Source organism: Oncorhynchus mykiss, chromosome 2 (assembly GCF_057628025.1).
Source record: "Oncorhynchus mykiss isolate SJ-2025 chromosome 2, ASM5762802v1, whole genome shotgun sequence".
Taxonomy (NCBI): domain Eukaryota; kingdom Metazoa; phylum Chordata; class Actinopteri; order Salmoniformes; family Salmonidae; genus Oncorhynchus; species Oncorhynchus mykiss.
Window position 1 is genome coordinate 19,069,453 of NC_143023.1, and position 18,791 is coordinate 19,088,243.

Consider the following 18,791-nt stretch of genomic DNA (forward strand, 5'->3'; position numbering starts at 1 on the left):
AACTGAGTGTGGCGGTCAAGCGCAAGGCCAGAGCAGTCTTTAACGTTCAACATGTTTTAGCAGAATGTCAAGCAGCCTTAGTATACTGCGGTAAAGGATTCCAATAAAAGTATGGATCTTCCCAAAAGATAATGCTCAAGTTATGACTACTACTCCTTTCCACCATTTGGCCCCTCCCTTCCTCCCCCTTCCTCTCTCCTCTCTCTGACATCCATCCTCCTCTTGACCTCTTCCCCTCCTCTTGACCTCCTCTCCATATATAAAGATCCCCACCTGTGAATCCTTCTCTTTCTCAAGTCAGCTTGACGTTGCATGTTCCCTTAGTACCTGACTGTCAATTAGGAGTAAAGGATTAACTGTTTTCTTCTGTAGAAGGTAAGTGAGTCACTCCACCAATTAGGAGTAAAGGATTAACTGTTTTCTTCTGTAAAAGGTAAGTGAGTCACTCCACCAATTAGGAGTAAAGGACTAACTGTTTTCTTCTGTAAAAGGTAAGTGAGTCACTCCACCAATTAGGAGTAAAGGATTAACTGTTTTCTTCTGTAGAAGGTAAGTGAGTCACTCCACCAATTAGGAGTAAAGGACTAACTGTTTTCTTCTGTAAAAGGTAAGTGAGTCACTCCACCAATTAGGAGTAAAGGACTAACTGTTTTCTTCTGTAAAAGGTAAGTGAGTTACTCCACCAATTAGGAGTAAAGGACTAACTGTTTTCTTCTGTAGAAGGTAAGTGAGTCACTCCACCAATTAGGAGTAAAGGACTAACTGTTTTCTTCTGTAAAAGGTAAGTGAGTCACTCCACCAATTAGGAGTAAAGGACTAACTGTTTTCTTCTGTAAAAGGTAAGTGAGTCACTCCACCAATTAGGAGTAAAGGACTAATTGTTTTCTTCTGTAAAAGGTAAGTGAGTCACTCCACCAATTAGGAGTAAAGGACTAACTGTTTTCTTCTGTAAAAGGTAAGTGAGTTACTCCACCAATTAGGAGTAAAGGACTAACTGTTTTCTTCTGTAGAAGGTAAGTGAGTCACTCCACCAATTAGGAGTAAAGGACTAACTGTTTTCTTCTGTAAAAGTTAAGTGAGTTACTCCACCAATTAGGAGTAAAGGATTAACTGTTTTCTTCTGTAAAAGGTAAGTGAGTCACTCCACCAATTCGGTGCCTTTTGAGAAGTATAACTTGATTTAAAAAAAGTGATTTCACAAAATTGTAACATTGCCATAATATTTTTTGGGGGCCATCTCAAGTGGTAAAATAAAATAAAATAAAAAATAATATAATAGGTGCCAAATAAAGTAACAGGGTTGACAAAGTAACAGGGTTGATGATTTCATCTTAAATCCGCCATGAATCAATCCCCTTGAGACAGGCAGAACTGAAGCTTGTTGTTTGCAACAGGGAGTGGCAATTGAATACAAGCTTCACAATAAAAGTGTAATTGTTAAAACATTTCTAGCCTGTCAACCTATGGTTAATAGTGTTGGCGTGTTGAGCTTGACCCACTTAGTTTTCCACCACAAAACAACACAAAATGGCCAAAAAGAGTAGAACCAGCTCACCTGCTTTTACACTATGATTTGACTATTAGATGTCAAATTTTTCTTCTGAAAAAAAAAAACATTTTAAAAGGAACAGTTTACCCATTTTGAATTGAGAGTTCAGTTCACACAACAGGGTGGACCTTAAAATGAGGGACAGACATGAAAGGAATAATACTTTTCAAAAATGTCTTTGGCGAAAACTTAAGAGAAATGTTTGGGTTAAGTGGGTAGCAATCTAACTAGAAGTCACATAGGGGGCACAGAGGGACATGTCAAAATACTGAATTTGGGCACTTTAGCAAGTCTTTATTCATATAAAAAATCAGATTTATTGAATTCTCCATGTGGTATGTATTAAAGCGATAAGAGAAGAAGAGAATGGCCTTTCTAAGGCTGTCCCAGATGGCACCCTATTCCCTGTTAAAGAGCACCACTTTAGACCAGGGGCCATCGGGCTCTGGTCAGGAGTCGTGTACTATATAGACTACGAGGTGACATTTGGGATCCAATCTTGGATACGTGAGCGGTTGTTTTCTCGAAGTGTATCAGTTAATTTCGTGTGTTGCTCAGGTGGTAGTACATGGAGCTTGCAATGTCAGGGTTGATGTGGGTTTGATTCCCATGGGGGGAATTCAGTACAAAATGTATGCACTGACTACTTTAATTCGTTCTGGATAAGAGCGTCTGCTAAAACAAATAAAATGTAACAAATATTTTTTAAATGTCAAGGGCACTTCATTTAATATAACAGGGTCTTAAAATGCAATATTGGTTCACAATTTCTACTTGGAATATCAAAGGGACGCAAAAGGCACTCTTTTTGTGGAACAATAAGTATTTACCTTTTACGTTTTACAGAACTGTTTAGAATAGGATAGAATAGAGAAAAACGACGTTATTGTGGACATCTTCCTTTGCCGGGATTAATGGGGAAATATGGACCTCTGTTTCAGGTTCAGCTCTGGTCTGTGGAATGGTGCAAACCTAAGTGATCTGTCAGTTAGTTTGCTGACAGCTCACACATTCTAGATTTGATTTGAGTCCCTAGTACATAAGGAGAAGGATGTATTTCTTTCTGAGTTAAGTCTGGTGGTAGGACATCTCTGTTTCTGACACTCAATTTCTCTCACACACATGCACGTCTCTCTCCTCCCAGCCATTTCAAATAGACTCACCATATGAGAGGATGGCCCCGGCCTTGGCAAGATCTGCTCCAGGTGAGCTCAACCATTGGTGGAGCCAGTTTAGGTTCCGCCTCCAGAACAGGAAGGGGTGGAAAGAGATGCTGGATGAAACTTTTTTGCTGCAGAACAAAAGGTGAGTTTCCTGGTAAAAAATAACAGTGACTGTCCGGTATTGGTTGATATTATATTATTACAAGTGGGAAACTCTGAAAATATTAATTATAACCTGGAAGCAACGAGTTGTGTGTGTTCAAAAGCTTTGAACTCACTTAGAACGCTGATTGGCTAAACCCAAACTGGCTAAACCCAAACCGGTAATCTGGGAGGTATTCCCTTCATATTAAAAATGACAGCCTTAGGAATTAATGGTGGGCTGAAAATGTATTTTTTCTGGATGGTTTGTCCTCGAGTTTTGCCTGCCATATCAGTTCTGTTATACTCACAGACATTATTTTAACAGTTTTAGAAACTGTAGAGTGTTTTCTATCCAAATCGACATATCCTAGCTTCTGGGCCTGAGTAACAGGCAGTTTACTTTGGCCATGCTTGTCATCCAGACATCAAAATACTGTCCCTAGCTCAAAGAGGTTATTAATCATTTGTATTTTTTTTATTATGTTTTGTTGTTGTACTTAACTGCCAAAAATACTGCTACCGGGGTCATTTCCTTAGTCAAATCAAATCAAATCAAATGTATTTATATAGCCCTTCGTACATCAGCTGATATCTCAAAGTGCTGTACAGAAACCCAGCCTAAAACCCCAAACAGCAAGCAATGCAGGTGTAGAAGCACAGTGGCTAGGAAAAACTCCCTAGAAAAGCCCAAACCTAGGAAGAAACCTAGAGAGGAACCAGGCTATGTGGGGTGGCCAGTCCTCTTCTGGCTGGCTTAGTATCCCACTTGGCAAATCAATGTTGTTTCCACTTCATTTCAACCCAAGAAATCTATGTGATCTATTTTGAATCAACATGGAAAACTTATTGGATTTGGAAAAAGTCATCAACATAAGGGCATTTCGTCTTGGCTGAGATTCCACTATCGGGATCGATATGACAACAGTCAGTGAAAGTGCAGGGCGCCAAATTCAAAACAACAGAAATCCCATAATTAAAATTCCTCAAACATAGAAGTATTTCACACCATTTTAAAGATACACTTATTGTTAATCCCACCACAGTGTCCGATTTCAAATAGGCTTTACGGCAAAAGCACCACAAACGATGATGTTAGGTCAGAGCCAAGTCACAGAAAAACACAGCCATTTTTCCAGCCAAAGAGAGGAGTCACAAAAATCAGAAATAGAGATAAAATTAATCACTAACCTTTGATGATCTTCATCAGATGACACTCATAAGACTTCATGTTACACAATACATGTGTATGTCACGCCCTGACCTTAGAGAGACGTTTTATTTCTCTATTTGGTTAGGTCAGGGTGTGATGTGGGGTGGACATTCTATGTGTTGTTTTCTATGTTTCTTTATTTCTATGTTTTGACCGGGTATGGTTCTCAATCAGGGACAGCTGTCTATCGTTGTCTCTGATTGGGAATCATACTTAGGTAGCCCTTTTTCCCTCCTTTCAGTGTGGGTAGTTGACTTGTGTTAGTGGCACTTGTGTTAGTGGCCCTCGTAAGCGTCACGGTTGTTTATTTTGTTTTGTTGGCATCATTCCATAATAAAGGAAAATGTACCTTCACCACGCTGCGCTTTGGTCCACTTCTTCCTCCACCGACGACTGCCGTGACAGTATGTTTTTTTCTCGATAAAGTTCATATTTATATAAAAAAATCTCAGTATACATTGGCACGTTATGTTCAGTAGTTCCAAAAACATCCGGTGATTTTGCAGAGAGCCACATCAATTTACTGAAATACTCATAATAAATGTTGATGAAAATACAAGTGTTGTGCATGGAACTTTAGATACACTTCTCCTTAATGCAACCGCTGTGTCAGATTTCAAAAAAGCTTTACGGAAAAAGCAAACCATGCAATAATCTGAGTATGACGCTCAGAGACCAAACAAGCCAAAAAGATATCTGCCATATTGTGCAGTCAACAGAAGTCAGAAATAATATTATAAATATTCACTTACCTTTGATCTTCATCAGAATGCACTCCCAGGAATCCCAGTTCCACAATAAATGTTTGTTTTGTTCAATAATGTCCATCATTTATGTCCAAATAGCTACTTTTGTTAGCGCGTTTTGTAAACAAATCCAAACTCACAAAGCGTGTTCACTAGGAATGTCAAAAAGTTCCGTTACAGTCCATAGAAACATGTCAAACGATGTATAGAATCAATCTTTAGGATGTTTTTAACAAATCTTGAATAATGTTCCAACCGGAGAATTCCTTTGTTTGCAGAAAAGCAATGGAACGCAAGCTACCTCTCACGTGAACGAGTGTCACAAGGTTGTGGCACTCTGCCAGACCCCTGACTCAAAGAGCCCTTATGAGCCCCTCCTTTACAGTAGAAGTATCAAACAAGGTTCTGAAGACTGTTGACATCTAGTGGAAGCCTTAGGAAGTGCAACATAACCAATATCCCACTGTATCTTCAATAGGGAATGAGTTGAAAAACGACCAACCTCAGATTTCCCACTTCCTGGTTGGATTTTTTCTCAGGTTTTTGCCTGCCATGTGAGTTCTGTTATACTCACAGACATAATTAAAACAGTTTTAGAAACTTCAGAGTGTTTTCTATCCATATGCATATCTTAGCTTCTGGGACTGAGTAGCAGGCAGTTTACTCTGGGCACCTCTGGGTACCTTATTCATCCAAGCTGTCCCCAGCCATAAGAAGTTAACCTCATTCCAATGACAAGGCCACATTTTTTTGTTGATTTCCTGTTGAATTCACAATAGCTGACAACTCAACCAAATGTAAATCAAAATTAGACGTTGAACTGATGTCTGTGCCCAGTGGAATATGACATCAGAGCTCAGCATGTGGGAGTAGTCTGCGCTCAGAAATGATAGACAGTTTCCCACTAGTAATTACCAGCTGGAGGAGCATTCAAGTGAATTTTTCCCAGTCATATGCTGATAATTACAACATGTTATGAATACAGCATTTGAATTTTAACTTGCAAACACACTCTCTCTCCCATAGGACGAATGGCGTCCCTCTCTTTTTTGCCGCCAAAGAGAACAGTGCAGGTTGCATTAAGAAACTTCTGGACTGTGCATCCACTAACATCTTTGAGAGAGGGGCTCTGGGGGAGACCGCGCTGCATGTGGCAGTTATGAATGATAACATGGAAGCTGCTTTAGCTCTGATGGACGGAGCACCTGAACTCATCAATGAGCCCATGACCTCTGACCTCTTCCTTGGTACATAAACTCTCACACACAAATACACTATAATATCATAAAACTCACACAGATATTTAATCACACAGTCATATATTCTCTCTCTCTTACTCGCTCTCAATCAGGCATGACACCTCTCCACATTGCCGTGGTGAATCAGAACTTTAACCTAGTCCGCAGTCTGATTGGTAAAGGGGCGGATGTGGCCACGCCCAGAGTCACAGGCCTGTACTTCAGGAAGAGAAGAGGAGGGCTGCTCTACTATGGTAAGATGATTGTTTGTGGTCTGTAAGGAGTAGAAAAATGCATTTTGGTAAATGTGGTTATTTGATTCCGTTTGCTTTACTTTAGGTGAGCACATCCTGGCATTTGCGGCCTGTGTGGGGAATCAGGACATCATCTCCATGGTGATCAACGCAGGAGCCAGCACCAGGGCCCAGGACTCCATTGGTATGAAACATTCCTCTTTCTTTTCCTCGTCCTGCACCTCTCCTCTCTCTTCTCCCTTTTTCAGCAGCTTAATATCTCCTTCTCTCCCCCCTAGGTAACACAGTGCTCCACATCCTGGTCCTGCAGCCCAATAAGACTATAGCATGCCTGGTGTTGGATCTGCTGTTGGCACGTGACATTGAGCTGGACCAGGCTGTGCCACTGGACATGGTGCCCAACTACCATGGCTTAACACCCTTCAAACTGGCTGCCAAGGAGGGCAACCTTGTGGTGAGGATGGCTAGAGGGATAGAAAGAAGGGGACAGTGGGAGACATGGGAACAGTAAAACATAAAAAATGAAACAATATCTGTCCCTCCCAGGCCTTCCAGCACCTGGTCAATCGGAGGCGAATCAACCAGTGGAACCTGGGACCCTTGACCTCTAACCTCTATGACCTCACAGAGATCGACTCCTTGGTTGCCGACGACGACTGCTCTGTGCTTGAGCTCATCGTGGGCAGCAAGAGGAGAGAGGTACAGTACATTACAAAACACAAACATGATACATTGTAATATACAGTACAGGGAAACTGATGATGATCTCCTACTTCAGGCAAAGAGGATACTGGAAGTGACTCCTGTTAGGCAATTGGTCAGTCTCAAGTGGAACCTCTATGGAAAACACTACTTTAGGTAACAACACATACAATGAGGGGGAAAAGTATTTGATCCCCTGCTGATTTTGTACGTTTGCCCACTGACAAATACATTATCCGTCTATAGTTTTAGTGGTAGGTTTATTTGAACAGTGAGAGACAGAATATCAACAAAAATATTCAGAAAAATGCATGTCAAAAATGTTAGAAATTAATTTGCATTTTAATGAGGGAAAAAGTATTTGACCCCCTCTCAATCAGAAAGATTTCTGGCTCCCAGGTGTCTTTTATACAGGTAACAAGCTGAGATTAGGAGCACACTCTTAAAGGGAGTGCTCCTAATATTAGTTTGTTACCTGTATAAAAGACACCTGTCCACAGAAGCAATCAATCAATCAGATTCCAAACTCTGGATGTCAGGGACAAGATTGTAGACCTACACAGGGCTGGAATGGGCTACAAGACCATTGCCAAGCATCTTGGTGAGAAGGTGACAACAGTTGGTGCGATTATTCGTAAATGGAAGAAACACAAAAGAACTGTCAATCTCCCTCGGCCTGGGGCTCCATGCAAGATCTCACCTCGTGGAGTTGCAATGATCATGAGAACGGTGAGGAATCAGCCCAGAACTACACGGGAGGATCTTGTCAATGATCTCAAGGCAGCTGGGACCATCATCACCAAGAAAACAATTGGTAACACACTACGCCGTGAAGGACTGAAATCCTGCAGCGCCCGCAAGGTCCCCCTGCTCAAGAAAGCACATACAGTGCCTTGCGAAAGTATTCGGCCCCCTTGAACTTTGCGACCTTTTGCCACATTTCAGGCTTCAAACATAAAGATATAAAACTGTATTTTTTTGTGAAGAATCAACAACAAGTGGGACACAATCATGAAGTGGAACGACATTTATTGGCTATTTCAAACTTTTTTAACATATAAAAAACTGAAAAATTGGGCGTGCAAAATTATTCAGCCCCTTTACTTTCAGTGCAGCAAACTCTCTCCAGAAGTTCAGTGAGGATCTCTGAATGATCCAATGTTGACCTAAATGACTAATGATGATAAATACAATCCACCTGTGTGTAATCAAGTCTCCGTATAAATGCACCTGCACTGTGATAGTCTCAGAGGTCCGTTAAAAGCGCAGAGAGCATCGTGAAGAACAAGGAACACACCAGGCAAGTCCGAGATACTGTTGTGAAGAAGTTTAAAGCCGGATTTGGATACAAAAAGATTTCCCAAGCTTTAAACATCCCAAGGAGCACTGTGCAAGCGATAATATTGAAATGGAAGGAGTATCAGACCACTGCAAATCTACCAAGACCTGGCCTTCCCTCTAAACTTTCAGCTCATACAAGGAGAAGACTGATCAGAGATGCAGCCAAGAGGCCCATGATCACTCTGGATGAACTGCAGAGATCTACAGCTGAGGTGGGAGACTCTGTCCATAGGACAACAATCAGTCGTATATTGCACAAATCTGGCCTTTATGGAAGAGTGGCAAGAAGAAAGCCATTTCTTAAAGATATCCATAAAAAGTGTTGTTTAAAGTTTGCCACAAGCCACCTGGGAGACACACCAAACATGTGGAAGAAGGTGCTCTGGTCAGATGAAACCAAAATTGAACTTTTTGGCAACAATGCAAAACGTTATGTTTGGCGTAAAAGCAACACAGCTGAACACACCATCCCCACTGTCAAACATGGTGGTGGCAGCATCATGTTTTGGGCCTGCTTTTCTTCAGCAGGGACAGGAAGATGGTTAAAATTGATGGGAAGATGGATGGAGCCAAATACAGGACCATTCTGGAAGAAAACCTGATGGAGTCTGCAAAAGACCTGAGACTGGGACGGAGATTTGTCTTCCAACAAGACAATGATCCAAAACATAAAGCAAAATCTACAATGGAATGGTTCAAAAATAAACATATCCAGCTGTTAGAATGGCCAAGTCAAATTCCAGACCTGAATCCAATCGAGAATCTGTGGAAAGAACTGAAAACTGCTGTTCACAAATGCTCTCCATCCAACCTCACTGAGCTCGAGCTGTTTTGCAAGGAGGAATGGGAAAAAATGTCAGTCTCTCGATGTGCAAAACTGATAGAGACATACCCCAAGCGACTTACAGCTGTAATCGCAGCAAAAGGTGGCACTACAAAGTATTAACTTAAGGGGGCTGAATAATTTTGCACGCCCAATTTTTCAGTTTTTGATTTGTTAAAAAAGTTTGAAATATCCAATAAATGTCGTTCCACTTCATGATTGTGTCCCACTTGTTGTTGATTCTTCACAAAAAAATACAGTTTTATATCTTTATGTTTGAAGCCTGAAATGTGGCAAAAGGTCGCAAAGTTCAAGGGGGCCGAATACTTTCGCAAGGCACTGTATACATGCCCGTCTGACGTTTGCCAATGAACATCTTAATGATTCAGAGGACAACTGGGTGAAAGTGTTGTGGTCAGATGAGACCAAAATGGAGCTCTTTGGCATCAACTCAACTTGCCGTGTTTGGAGGAGGAGGAATGCTGCCTATGACAGCAAGAACACCATCCCCACCGTCAAACATGGAGGTGGAAACATTATTTTCTGCTAAGGGAACAGGACAACTTCGCCGCATCAAAGGGATGATGGACGGGGCCATATACCGTCAAATCTTGGGTGAGAACCTCCTTCCCTCAGCCAGGGTGTTGAAATGGGTATTGAACGGGTATTCCAGCATGACAATGACCCAAAACACACGGCCAAGGCAAAAAAGGAGTGGCTCAAGAAGAAGCACATTAAGGTCCTGGAGTTGCCTAGCCAGTCTTCAGACCTTAATTCCATAGAAAATCTGTGGAGGGAGCTGAAGGTTCGAGTTGCCAAACGTCAGCCTCGAAACCTTAATGACTTGGAGAAGATCTGCAAAGAGGAGTGGGACAAAATCCCTCCTGAGATGTGTGTAAACCTGGTGGCCAACTACAAGAAACGTCTGACCTCTGTGATTGCCAACAAGGGTTTTGCCACCAAGTACTAAGTCATGTTTTGCAGAGGGGTCAAATACTTATTTCCCTCATTAAAATGCAAATCAATTTATAATCTTTTTGACATGCGTTTTTCTGGATTTGTTTGTTGATATTCTGTCTCTCACTGTTCAAATAAACCTACCATTAAAATTATAGACTGACAATTTCTTTGTCAGTGGGCAAACATACAAAATCAGCAGGGGATCAAATACTTTTTCCCTCATTGTACAGTGATCATGTTCTGATGTTGTGTTTGAGATGCTGTCATTTGTTTATGTCTAATGTTGTGATGTTATTATTGTGTTGTGTACAGGTTGTTGCTGCTGCTGTACCTCCTGTACATTGGGACCTTCACACTGTGTTGTGTGTATCGCCCCCTAAAGGACGCTCCAGAGAATTACACTGTATCTGACATGGACAAAACCATCCGCGTGCAGAAAACTCTGAAGGTGGGAGAGACATGAAGGCATCTTCATATGACAGCCTGTGTGCAAACCTCAATCAGAGGTGTTCATATGAACCCTTTGTGATCCACGTGCCCTGTTCTCTGTCCCTGTAGGAGAGTTATGTGACCTATGGGGACAACTTGCGTCTGGCAGGAGAGATGATCAGTGTCCTGGGTGCCCTGGTTATTCTGCTACTGGAGGTAAAACATACATCACCCAATAGTTTTTCATGTCACTTATATTTACACTGTAGATTAGATCACATTATTGGCTGTCAATATAATCTGTGTTATTCCCAATTCCTAAGGTCCCAGATATGCTGAGAGTAGGGGCCAAGCATTACTTTGGACAAACGGCCCTGGGGGGGCCCTTCCATGTCATTCTGTAAGTCAACCTTGGTGCCTATGTAGCATTTATTACCTACCTAGTGATGTTGTTGCGTTTTGTCATGTCTATGTAGCCTTTATAACCTGTGTAACAACCTATGTTTCCTCCCCAGTATTGCCTATGCGTTCCTGGTGGTGCTGCTGTGTGTGTTCAGGGTCAGTGGGGTGCAGGGGGAAACAGTTGTCATGGCTGTGTGTCTGGTGCTGGGCTGGAGCAATGTTATGTTCTTCGCCCGAGGCTTTCAGATGCTGGGGCCTTACGTCATCATGATACAGAAGGTATGTAAGGGAAGCAGACACACACATGTGAATGCACACACACACACAAGCATTAGCATGACGTTACTGTAGAATGTATGCTTTTGCTGTTTTGATTCCCATATTAAACTGCTGTGGTGTTTTGTCTCATTTCCTCCTAGATTATATTTGGAGACCTGACCAAGTTCATGTGGCTGAGCTTCATCGTGCTCATAGGGTTTTCCACCTGTAAGTACATTCTGTAAAAGAGAAACTCAAAAACCATATTAATAGTACAAATGTATTAAACCAAATATAATTCCTATTTTTATTTGCCGGTTATTCCCCCTCCCTCCCTCCCTCCCTCCCTCCCTCCCTCCCTCCCTCCCTCCCTCCCTCCCTCCCTCCCTCCCAGCCCTGTGGGTGGTGTATATGACTCAGGACCCAGACTCTCTACCTGCGTACCGCTCCTTCCCCATCACGCTGTTCTCCCAGTTTGAGCTGAGTGTGGGTCTGATAGACCTGCCAGTGGACCACACCATCACAACGCCCCCTATTGTCCATGTGCTGCACTGCACCTTCTCTGTGGTCTCCTACGTATTGCTGCTCAACCTGCTCACAGCCATGATGAGTGATACACAATGGAGAGTTGCCCAGGAGAGGGACGAGCTCTGGAGGACACAGGTGTGCCACACACACACACACACATTTTGACACACACACATGCACACACACACTCAGGCACACACACATAGTCTCTCCTACATCAAATAAAAAATGTACATACTCCATAAAAATAGCTTAAAACCATGATGAAAGTGTATACAGCATCCCAATCAGTGCCATTCTAATGATCCTTACATCCTTTGTCCCTGCTCACTGTGTGTAGGTGGTGGCCACTACCCTGATGTTGGAGAGAAGGTTGCCCCGCTGCCTGTGGCCCCGGCTGGGGGTGTGTGGACTGCTCTACGGCCTGGGGGAGCGGTGGTACCTCCGGTAAGACAACAACACTTCATCTAACTGGCCTATTACTGTACTCTCTGTCTTAGGTGTGGTGGTGTTAACAGTGTTTCCCCTTCCCCATCCCCATCATATACAGGCTTTACATTATAATGACTCTCTTAATATCTCCATTGCAGGGTTGAGGATCGCAACGACCCACTGGTGCAAAAGATGCGTCGCTACATCCAAGCCTTCTCTAAGGATGAGGACCAGAGCAAGGAGCGGGAGGAGATGGAGAACACTGACATGTCAAAAGGACCTGGAAGCACTCTGATCAGACCCAAACACAGGGGTGGGATAGATGGATACAGGAAGTCCCTGGCACGCTGGCAGATGATTCGCCACAGCGCTCTGGGTTTAGATGTGGAACAGGAAGAGCCTGAGGATGACCAGGAAGTAAGATAGAGCTGAGGTTTAAGACAACAAAACAGATCGTTATGTTGTTATTATATAGTATACGAGGCACACACACATTTTGAAACACACATGCAAACACACTCAGACACACACATATTGTCTCTCCTACATACTCCATAAAAATACCTGAAAACCATGATGAAAGTGTATACAGCATCCTAATCAATGCCCCTCCCCCATATTCTCCATGGTAAGTGGTTCCTTCCTAGGTGAACCACTGAGCAAAGATATGTGTGAAGACTGTATTCATGAGTGAAGGAGGAGAGAGTGTCGAGTGACACACAGCGTTTCATCTGATTTTAGCTGCCGGTGATGGGCAGGACTGTTTGTAAATGAATTTGATCAAGCTATGTTGATTCCTTCTTGATGAATAAATAAAGCAAGACGTAAAGAAGTGCACCTTCAGGGGGGTTGCTGATGACACTGACGAAGGCTGAAACGTTTGTCTATCTACCCACCCTTGAATGAAATAAATACAAAAAATTTACCTTGAATCTCTTTTTTGAGTGTGGACCAGCTAAACAATTTAGGAATTCTATTACATTTTGCTACCGGCACCTGTTCTGGGTGCAGTGGTCACAATAAGTTTCTCTGTCATATTAGCCACCTAGCAATTTTATAAAGTTTGTTTTAGCTAGCCAGCTAGATCATCGTAACTAGCTACCTTGTCATTTCAGGCTATCAATTAAGTTAGAATGGCTTGTCTAACTAGCTTAGCAGGCATGCCAGCTGGCAAGGTTGCTAGACTTTAGATAATACAAAAATTGCTTTAATTCTTGTCTTATGATAGAATACACACCACATGGCCAAAAGTATATGGCACCCCTTCAAATGAGTGGATTCATCTATTTTCAGCCACAATCGTTGCTGACAGGTTTATAAAATCGAGGTTTATAAAATCTCCATAGACACAAATTGGCAGTAGAAGGGACCGTACTTGAGAGCTCAGTGACATTCAACGTGGCACCGTCAGAGGATGCCATCTTTTCCATCAAATGTCTGCCCTGCTAGAGCTGCCCGGTCAATTGCAAGTGGTGTTTTTGTGAAGTGGGAACATCTAATAGCAACCACGGCTCAGCTGCGAAGTGGTAGGCCACACAAGCTCACAGAACAGGACTGCTGAGTGCTGAAGCGCGTAGTGTGTAAAAATCGTCTGTCCTTGGTTGCAACACTCACTACCGAGTTCCAAACGGCTTCTGGAAGCAACATCATCAAAATAACTGTTTGTCGGGATCATCATGAAATGGGTTTCCATGGCCAAGCAGCCACACACAAGCCTAAGATCACCATGCACAATGACAAACATCAGCTGGACTGGTGTAAAGCTCGCTGCCATTGGACTGGAGAAGTGGAAACGCGTTCTCTGGAGTGATGAATCACGCGTCACCATCTGACAGTCCGACGGACGAATCTGGGTTTAGCGGTTGCCAGGAGAACTCTACTTGCTCAAATGCAAAGTGCCAACTGTAAAGTTTGGTGGAGGAGGAATAATGGTCTGGGGCTGTTTTTCATGGTTCGGGCTAGGCCCCTTAGTTCCAGTGAAGGGAAATCTTAACGCTACAGCATACAATGACATTCTAGATGATTCTGTGCTTCCAACTTTGTGGCAACAGTTTGGGGAAGGCCCTTTCCTGTTTCAGCATGACAAAGCCCAAATGCATTCACAAAGTGAGGTTCATACAGAAATGGTTTGTCGAGATCAGTGTGGAAGAACTTGACTGACCTGCACAGAACCCTGACCTCAACCCCATCGAACACCTTTGGGATGAATTGGAACGCTGACTGTGAGCCAAGTCTAATTGCCCAACATCAGTGCACGACCTCACTAAAGCTCTTGTGGCTGAATGGAAGTGCCTGCAGCAATGTTCCAACGGTCAGTGGAAAACCTTCCCAGACGAATGGAGACTAGCTTGTTTGATTGCCTTGCGAAGGGAATAGCTACACTGTTTGTATTCTTTCATGTTTCCAGTCACCTTGCCCTGATTAAAAGCAATGGTTTGCGCTTTCAGTTTTGCGTGAATGCTGCCATCAACCACAGTTTCTGGTTGGGGAAGGTTTTAATTGACGCTGTGGGTTCAACATCACCGATGCACTTGCTAATAAACTCGAAACCGAATCAGCGCATTCATCAATGTTATTGTCCGACACTATGCGGAACATATCCCAGTCCACGTGATCGAAGCAATCTTGAAGCATGTAATCAGATTGGTCGGACCAGCGTTGAACAGACCTGAGCACGGGCGCTTCCTGTTTTAGTTTCTGTCTATAGGCTGGGAGCAACAAAATGGAGTCGTGGTCAGATTTTCCAAAAGGATTTATATGCTTCGCGGAAGTTAGAATAACAATGATCTGGGGTTTTGCCAGCCTGGGTCGCGCATTCGATATGTTGATAAAATTTAGGGAGCCTTGTTTTCAGATTAGCCTTGTTAAAATCCCCAGCTACATAAATGCAGCCTCAGGATATGTGGTTTCCAGTTTACATAGAGTCGTAGATAATGCGATCGGCATTTGATTGTAAGGAATTCTAGGTCAGGTGAACAAAAGGATTTGAGTTCCTGTATGTTGTTATGATCACACCACGTCTTGTAATCATAAGCGTTTCGTTAAGCATACACCCCCCGCCCTTGTTCTTACCAGAGAGATGTTTGTTTCTGTCAGCGTGATGCGTGAAGAAGCCGGGTGGCTGTACCAACTCTGATGACGTATCCCAAGTGAGCCATGTTTCCGTGAAACAAAGAACGTTACCATCTCTGATGTCTCTCAGGAAGGCAACCCTTGCTCGGATTTCGTTTACCTTTATGTCAAGAGACTGGACATTGGCGAGTAGTATGCTCGGGAGCGGTGCGCGATGTGCCCGTCTACGGAGCCTGACCAGAAGACCGCTCCGTCTGCCCCTTCTGCGGCGCCGTTGTTTTGGGTCGCCGGCTGGGATCCGATCCATTGTCCTGGGTGGTGGGCCATACAGAGGATCCGCTTCGGGAAGGTCGTATTTCTGGTCGTAATGTTGGTGAGTTGACGTTGCTCTTACATCCAATAGTTCCTCCCGACTATGTAATAAAACCTCACATTTCCTGGGGTAACAATGTAAGAAATAACACATGAAAAAGCAAAATACTGCATAGTTTCCTAGGAACGCGAAGCGAGGCGGCCATCGTAGTCGGCGCCGGAAGTACTCATGTGGGAACTCCTTCAAGACAGTTGGAAAAGCATTCCAAGTGAAGCTGGTTGAGAGAATGCCAATAGTGTGCAAAGCTGTCATCAAGACAAAGGGTGGCTATTCTGAAGAATCTAAAATAGATTTTGATTTGTCACTACACTTTTTAGGTCACTACATGATTCCATATCTATTATCTCATAGTGTTGATGTCTTCACTACTATTCTACAATGTAGAAAATTGTCAAAATCAAGAAAAACCCTTGAATGAGTAGATGTGTCCAAACTTTTGACTGGTACTATATACAGTTGAAGTCGGAAGTTTACATACAGTAGACTTAGGTTGGAGTCATTAAAACTCATTTTTCAACCACTCCACACATTTCTTGTTAACAAACTATAGTTTTGGCAAGTCGGTTAGGACATCTACTTTGTGCATGACATAAAAAAAAATTCCAACAATTGTTTACAGACAGATTATTTCACTTATAATTCACTGTATCACAATTCCAGTGGGTCAGAAGTTTACATACACTAAGTTGACTGTGACTTTAAACAGCTTGGAAAATTCCATGAAATGATGTCATGGCTTTAGAAGCTTCTGATAGGCTAATTGACATCATTTGAGTCAACGGGAGGTGTACCTGTGGATGTACAGTGCCTTGCGAAAGTATTCGGCCCACTTAAACTTTGCGACCTTTTGCCACATTTCAGGCTTCAAACATAAAGATATAAAACTGTATTTTTTTGTGAAGAATCAACAACAAGTGGGACACAATCATGAAGTGGAACGACATTTATTGGATATTTCAAACTTTTTTAACAAATCAAAAACTGAAAAATTGGGCGTGCAAAATTATTCAGCCCCTTTACTTTCAGTGCAGCAAACTCTCTCCAGAAGTTCAGTGAGGATCTCTGAATGATCCAATGTTGACCTAAATGACTAATGATGATAAATACAATCCACCTGTGTGTAATCAAGTCTCCGTATAAATGCACCTGCACTGTGATAGTCTCAGAGGTCCGTTAAAAGCTCAGAGAGCATCATGAAGAACAAGGAACACACCAGGCAGGTCCGAGATACTGTTGTGAAGAAGTTTAAAGCCGGATTTGGATACAAAAAGATTTCCCAAGCTTTAAACATCCCAAGGAGCACTGTGCAAGCGATAATATTGAAATGGAAGGAGTATCAGACCACTGCAAATCTACCAAGACCTGGCCGTCCCTCTAAACTTTCAGCTCATACAAGGAGAAGACTGATCAGAGATGCAGCCAAGAGGCCCATGATCACTCTGGATGAACTGCAGAGATCTACAGCTGAGGTGGGAGACTCTGTCCATAGGACAACAATCAGTCGTATATTGCACAAATCTGGCCTTTATGGAAGAGTGGCAAGAAGAAAGCCATTTCTTAAAGATATCCATAAAAAGTGTTGTTTAAAGTTTGCCACAAGCCACCTGGGAGACACACCAAACATGTGGAAGAAGGTGCTCTGGTCAGATGAAACCAAAACTGAACTTTTTGGCAACAATGCAAAACGTTATGTTTGGCGTAAAAGCAATACAGCTGAACACACCATCCCCACTGTCAAACATGGTGGTGGCAGCATCATGGTTTGGGCCTGCTTTTCTTCAGCAGGGACAGGGAAGATGGTTAAAATTGATGGGAAGATGGATGGAGCCAAATACAGGACCATTCTGGAAGAAAACCTGATGGAGTCTGCAAAAGACCTGAGACTGGGACGGAGATTTGTCTTCCAACAAGACAATGATCCAAAACATAAAGCAAAATCTACAATGGAATGGTTCAAAAATAAACATATCCAGGTGTTAGAATGGCCAAGTCAAAGTCCAGACCTGAATCCAATCGAGAATCTGTGGAAAGAACTGAAAACTGCTGTTCACAAATGCTCTCCATCCAACCTCACTGAGCTCGAGCTGTTTTGCAAGGAGGAATGGAAAAAAAATTCAGTCTCTCGATGTGCAAAACTGATAGAGACATACCCCAAGCGACTTACAGCTGTAATCGCAGCAAAAGGTGGTGCTACAAAGTATTAACTTAAGGGGGCTGAATAATTTTGCACGCCCAATTTTTCAGTTTTTGATTTGTTAAAAAAGTTTGAAATATCCAATAAATGTCGTTCCACTTCATGATTGTGTCCCACTTGTTGTTGATTCTTCACAAAAAAATACAGTTTTATATCTTTATGTTTGAAGCCTGAAATGTGGCAAAAGGTCGCAAAGTTCAAGGGGGCCGAATACTTTCGCAAGGCACTGTATTTCAAGGCCTACCTTCAAACTCAGTGCCTCTTTGCTTGACATCACAGGCAATCAAAAGAAATCAGCCAAGACCTCCACAAGTCTGGTTCATCCTTGGGAGCAATTTCCAAACGCCTGAAGGTATCACGTTCATCTGTACAAACAATAGTCCGCAAGTATAAACAACATGGGACCACGCTGCCGGCATACCGCTCAGGAAGGAGACGTGTTCTATCTCCTAGAGATGAACGTACTTTGGTGCGAAAAGTGCAAATCAATCCCAGAACAACAGCAAAGGACCTGGTGAAGATGCTGGAGGAAACAGGTACAAAAGTATCTATATCCACAGTAAAACGAATAGTATCACGAGTAGTATTGAAGTATCATCTCAAGACATCAGTCAGAAAGTTAAAGCTTGGTCACAAATGGGTCTTCCAAATGGACAATGACACCAAGCATACTTCCAAAGTTGTGTCAAAATGGCTTAAGGACAACAAAGTCAAGGTATTGGAGTGGCCATCACAATGCACTGACCTCAATCCCATAGAAAATTTGTGGGCAGAACTGAAAAAGCGTGTGCGAGCAAGGAGGCCTACAAACGTTTGACCTAAGTTAAACAATTTAAAGGCAATGCTACCAAATACTCATTGAATGTATGTAAACTTTTGACCCACTGGGAATGTGATTAAATAAATGAATGCTGAAATAAATCTCTTTCTACTATTTCACATTCATAAAATAAAGTGGTGATCCTAACTGACC

The 18,791-nt window shown here is 42.6% G+C and overlaps 1 protein-coding gene across 1 annotated transcript; it reads left to right on the forward strand.

Moving 5' to 3' along the window:
• Positions 1-286: 286 nt before the first annotated feature.
• On the forward strand, positions 287-12,660 carry ecac (epithelial calcium channel; the record flags this gene model as incomplete). The annotated part of the gene is given in 16 exon segments (NM_001124455.1): positions 287-375; positions 2,694-2,854; positions 5,839-6,059; positions 6,164-6,304; positions 6,390-6,488; positions 6,583-6,758; positions 6,851-7,003; positions 7,083-7,162; positions 10,443-10,578; positions 10,689-10,775; positions 10,883-10,959; positions 11,075-11,240; positions 11,381-11,447; positions 11,614-11,882; positions 12,088-12,194; positions 12,338-12,660. Coding segments are annotated over 15 exon segments (2,184 nt in total). The 5' UTR covers positions 287-375; positions 2,694-2,723.
• Positions 12,661-18,791: the final 6,131 nt, after the last annotated feature.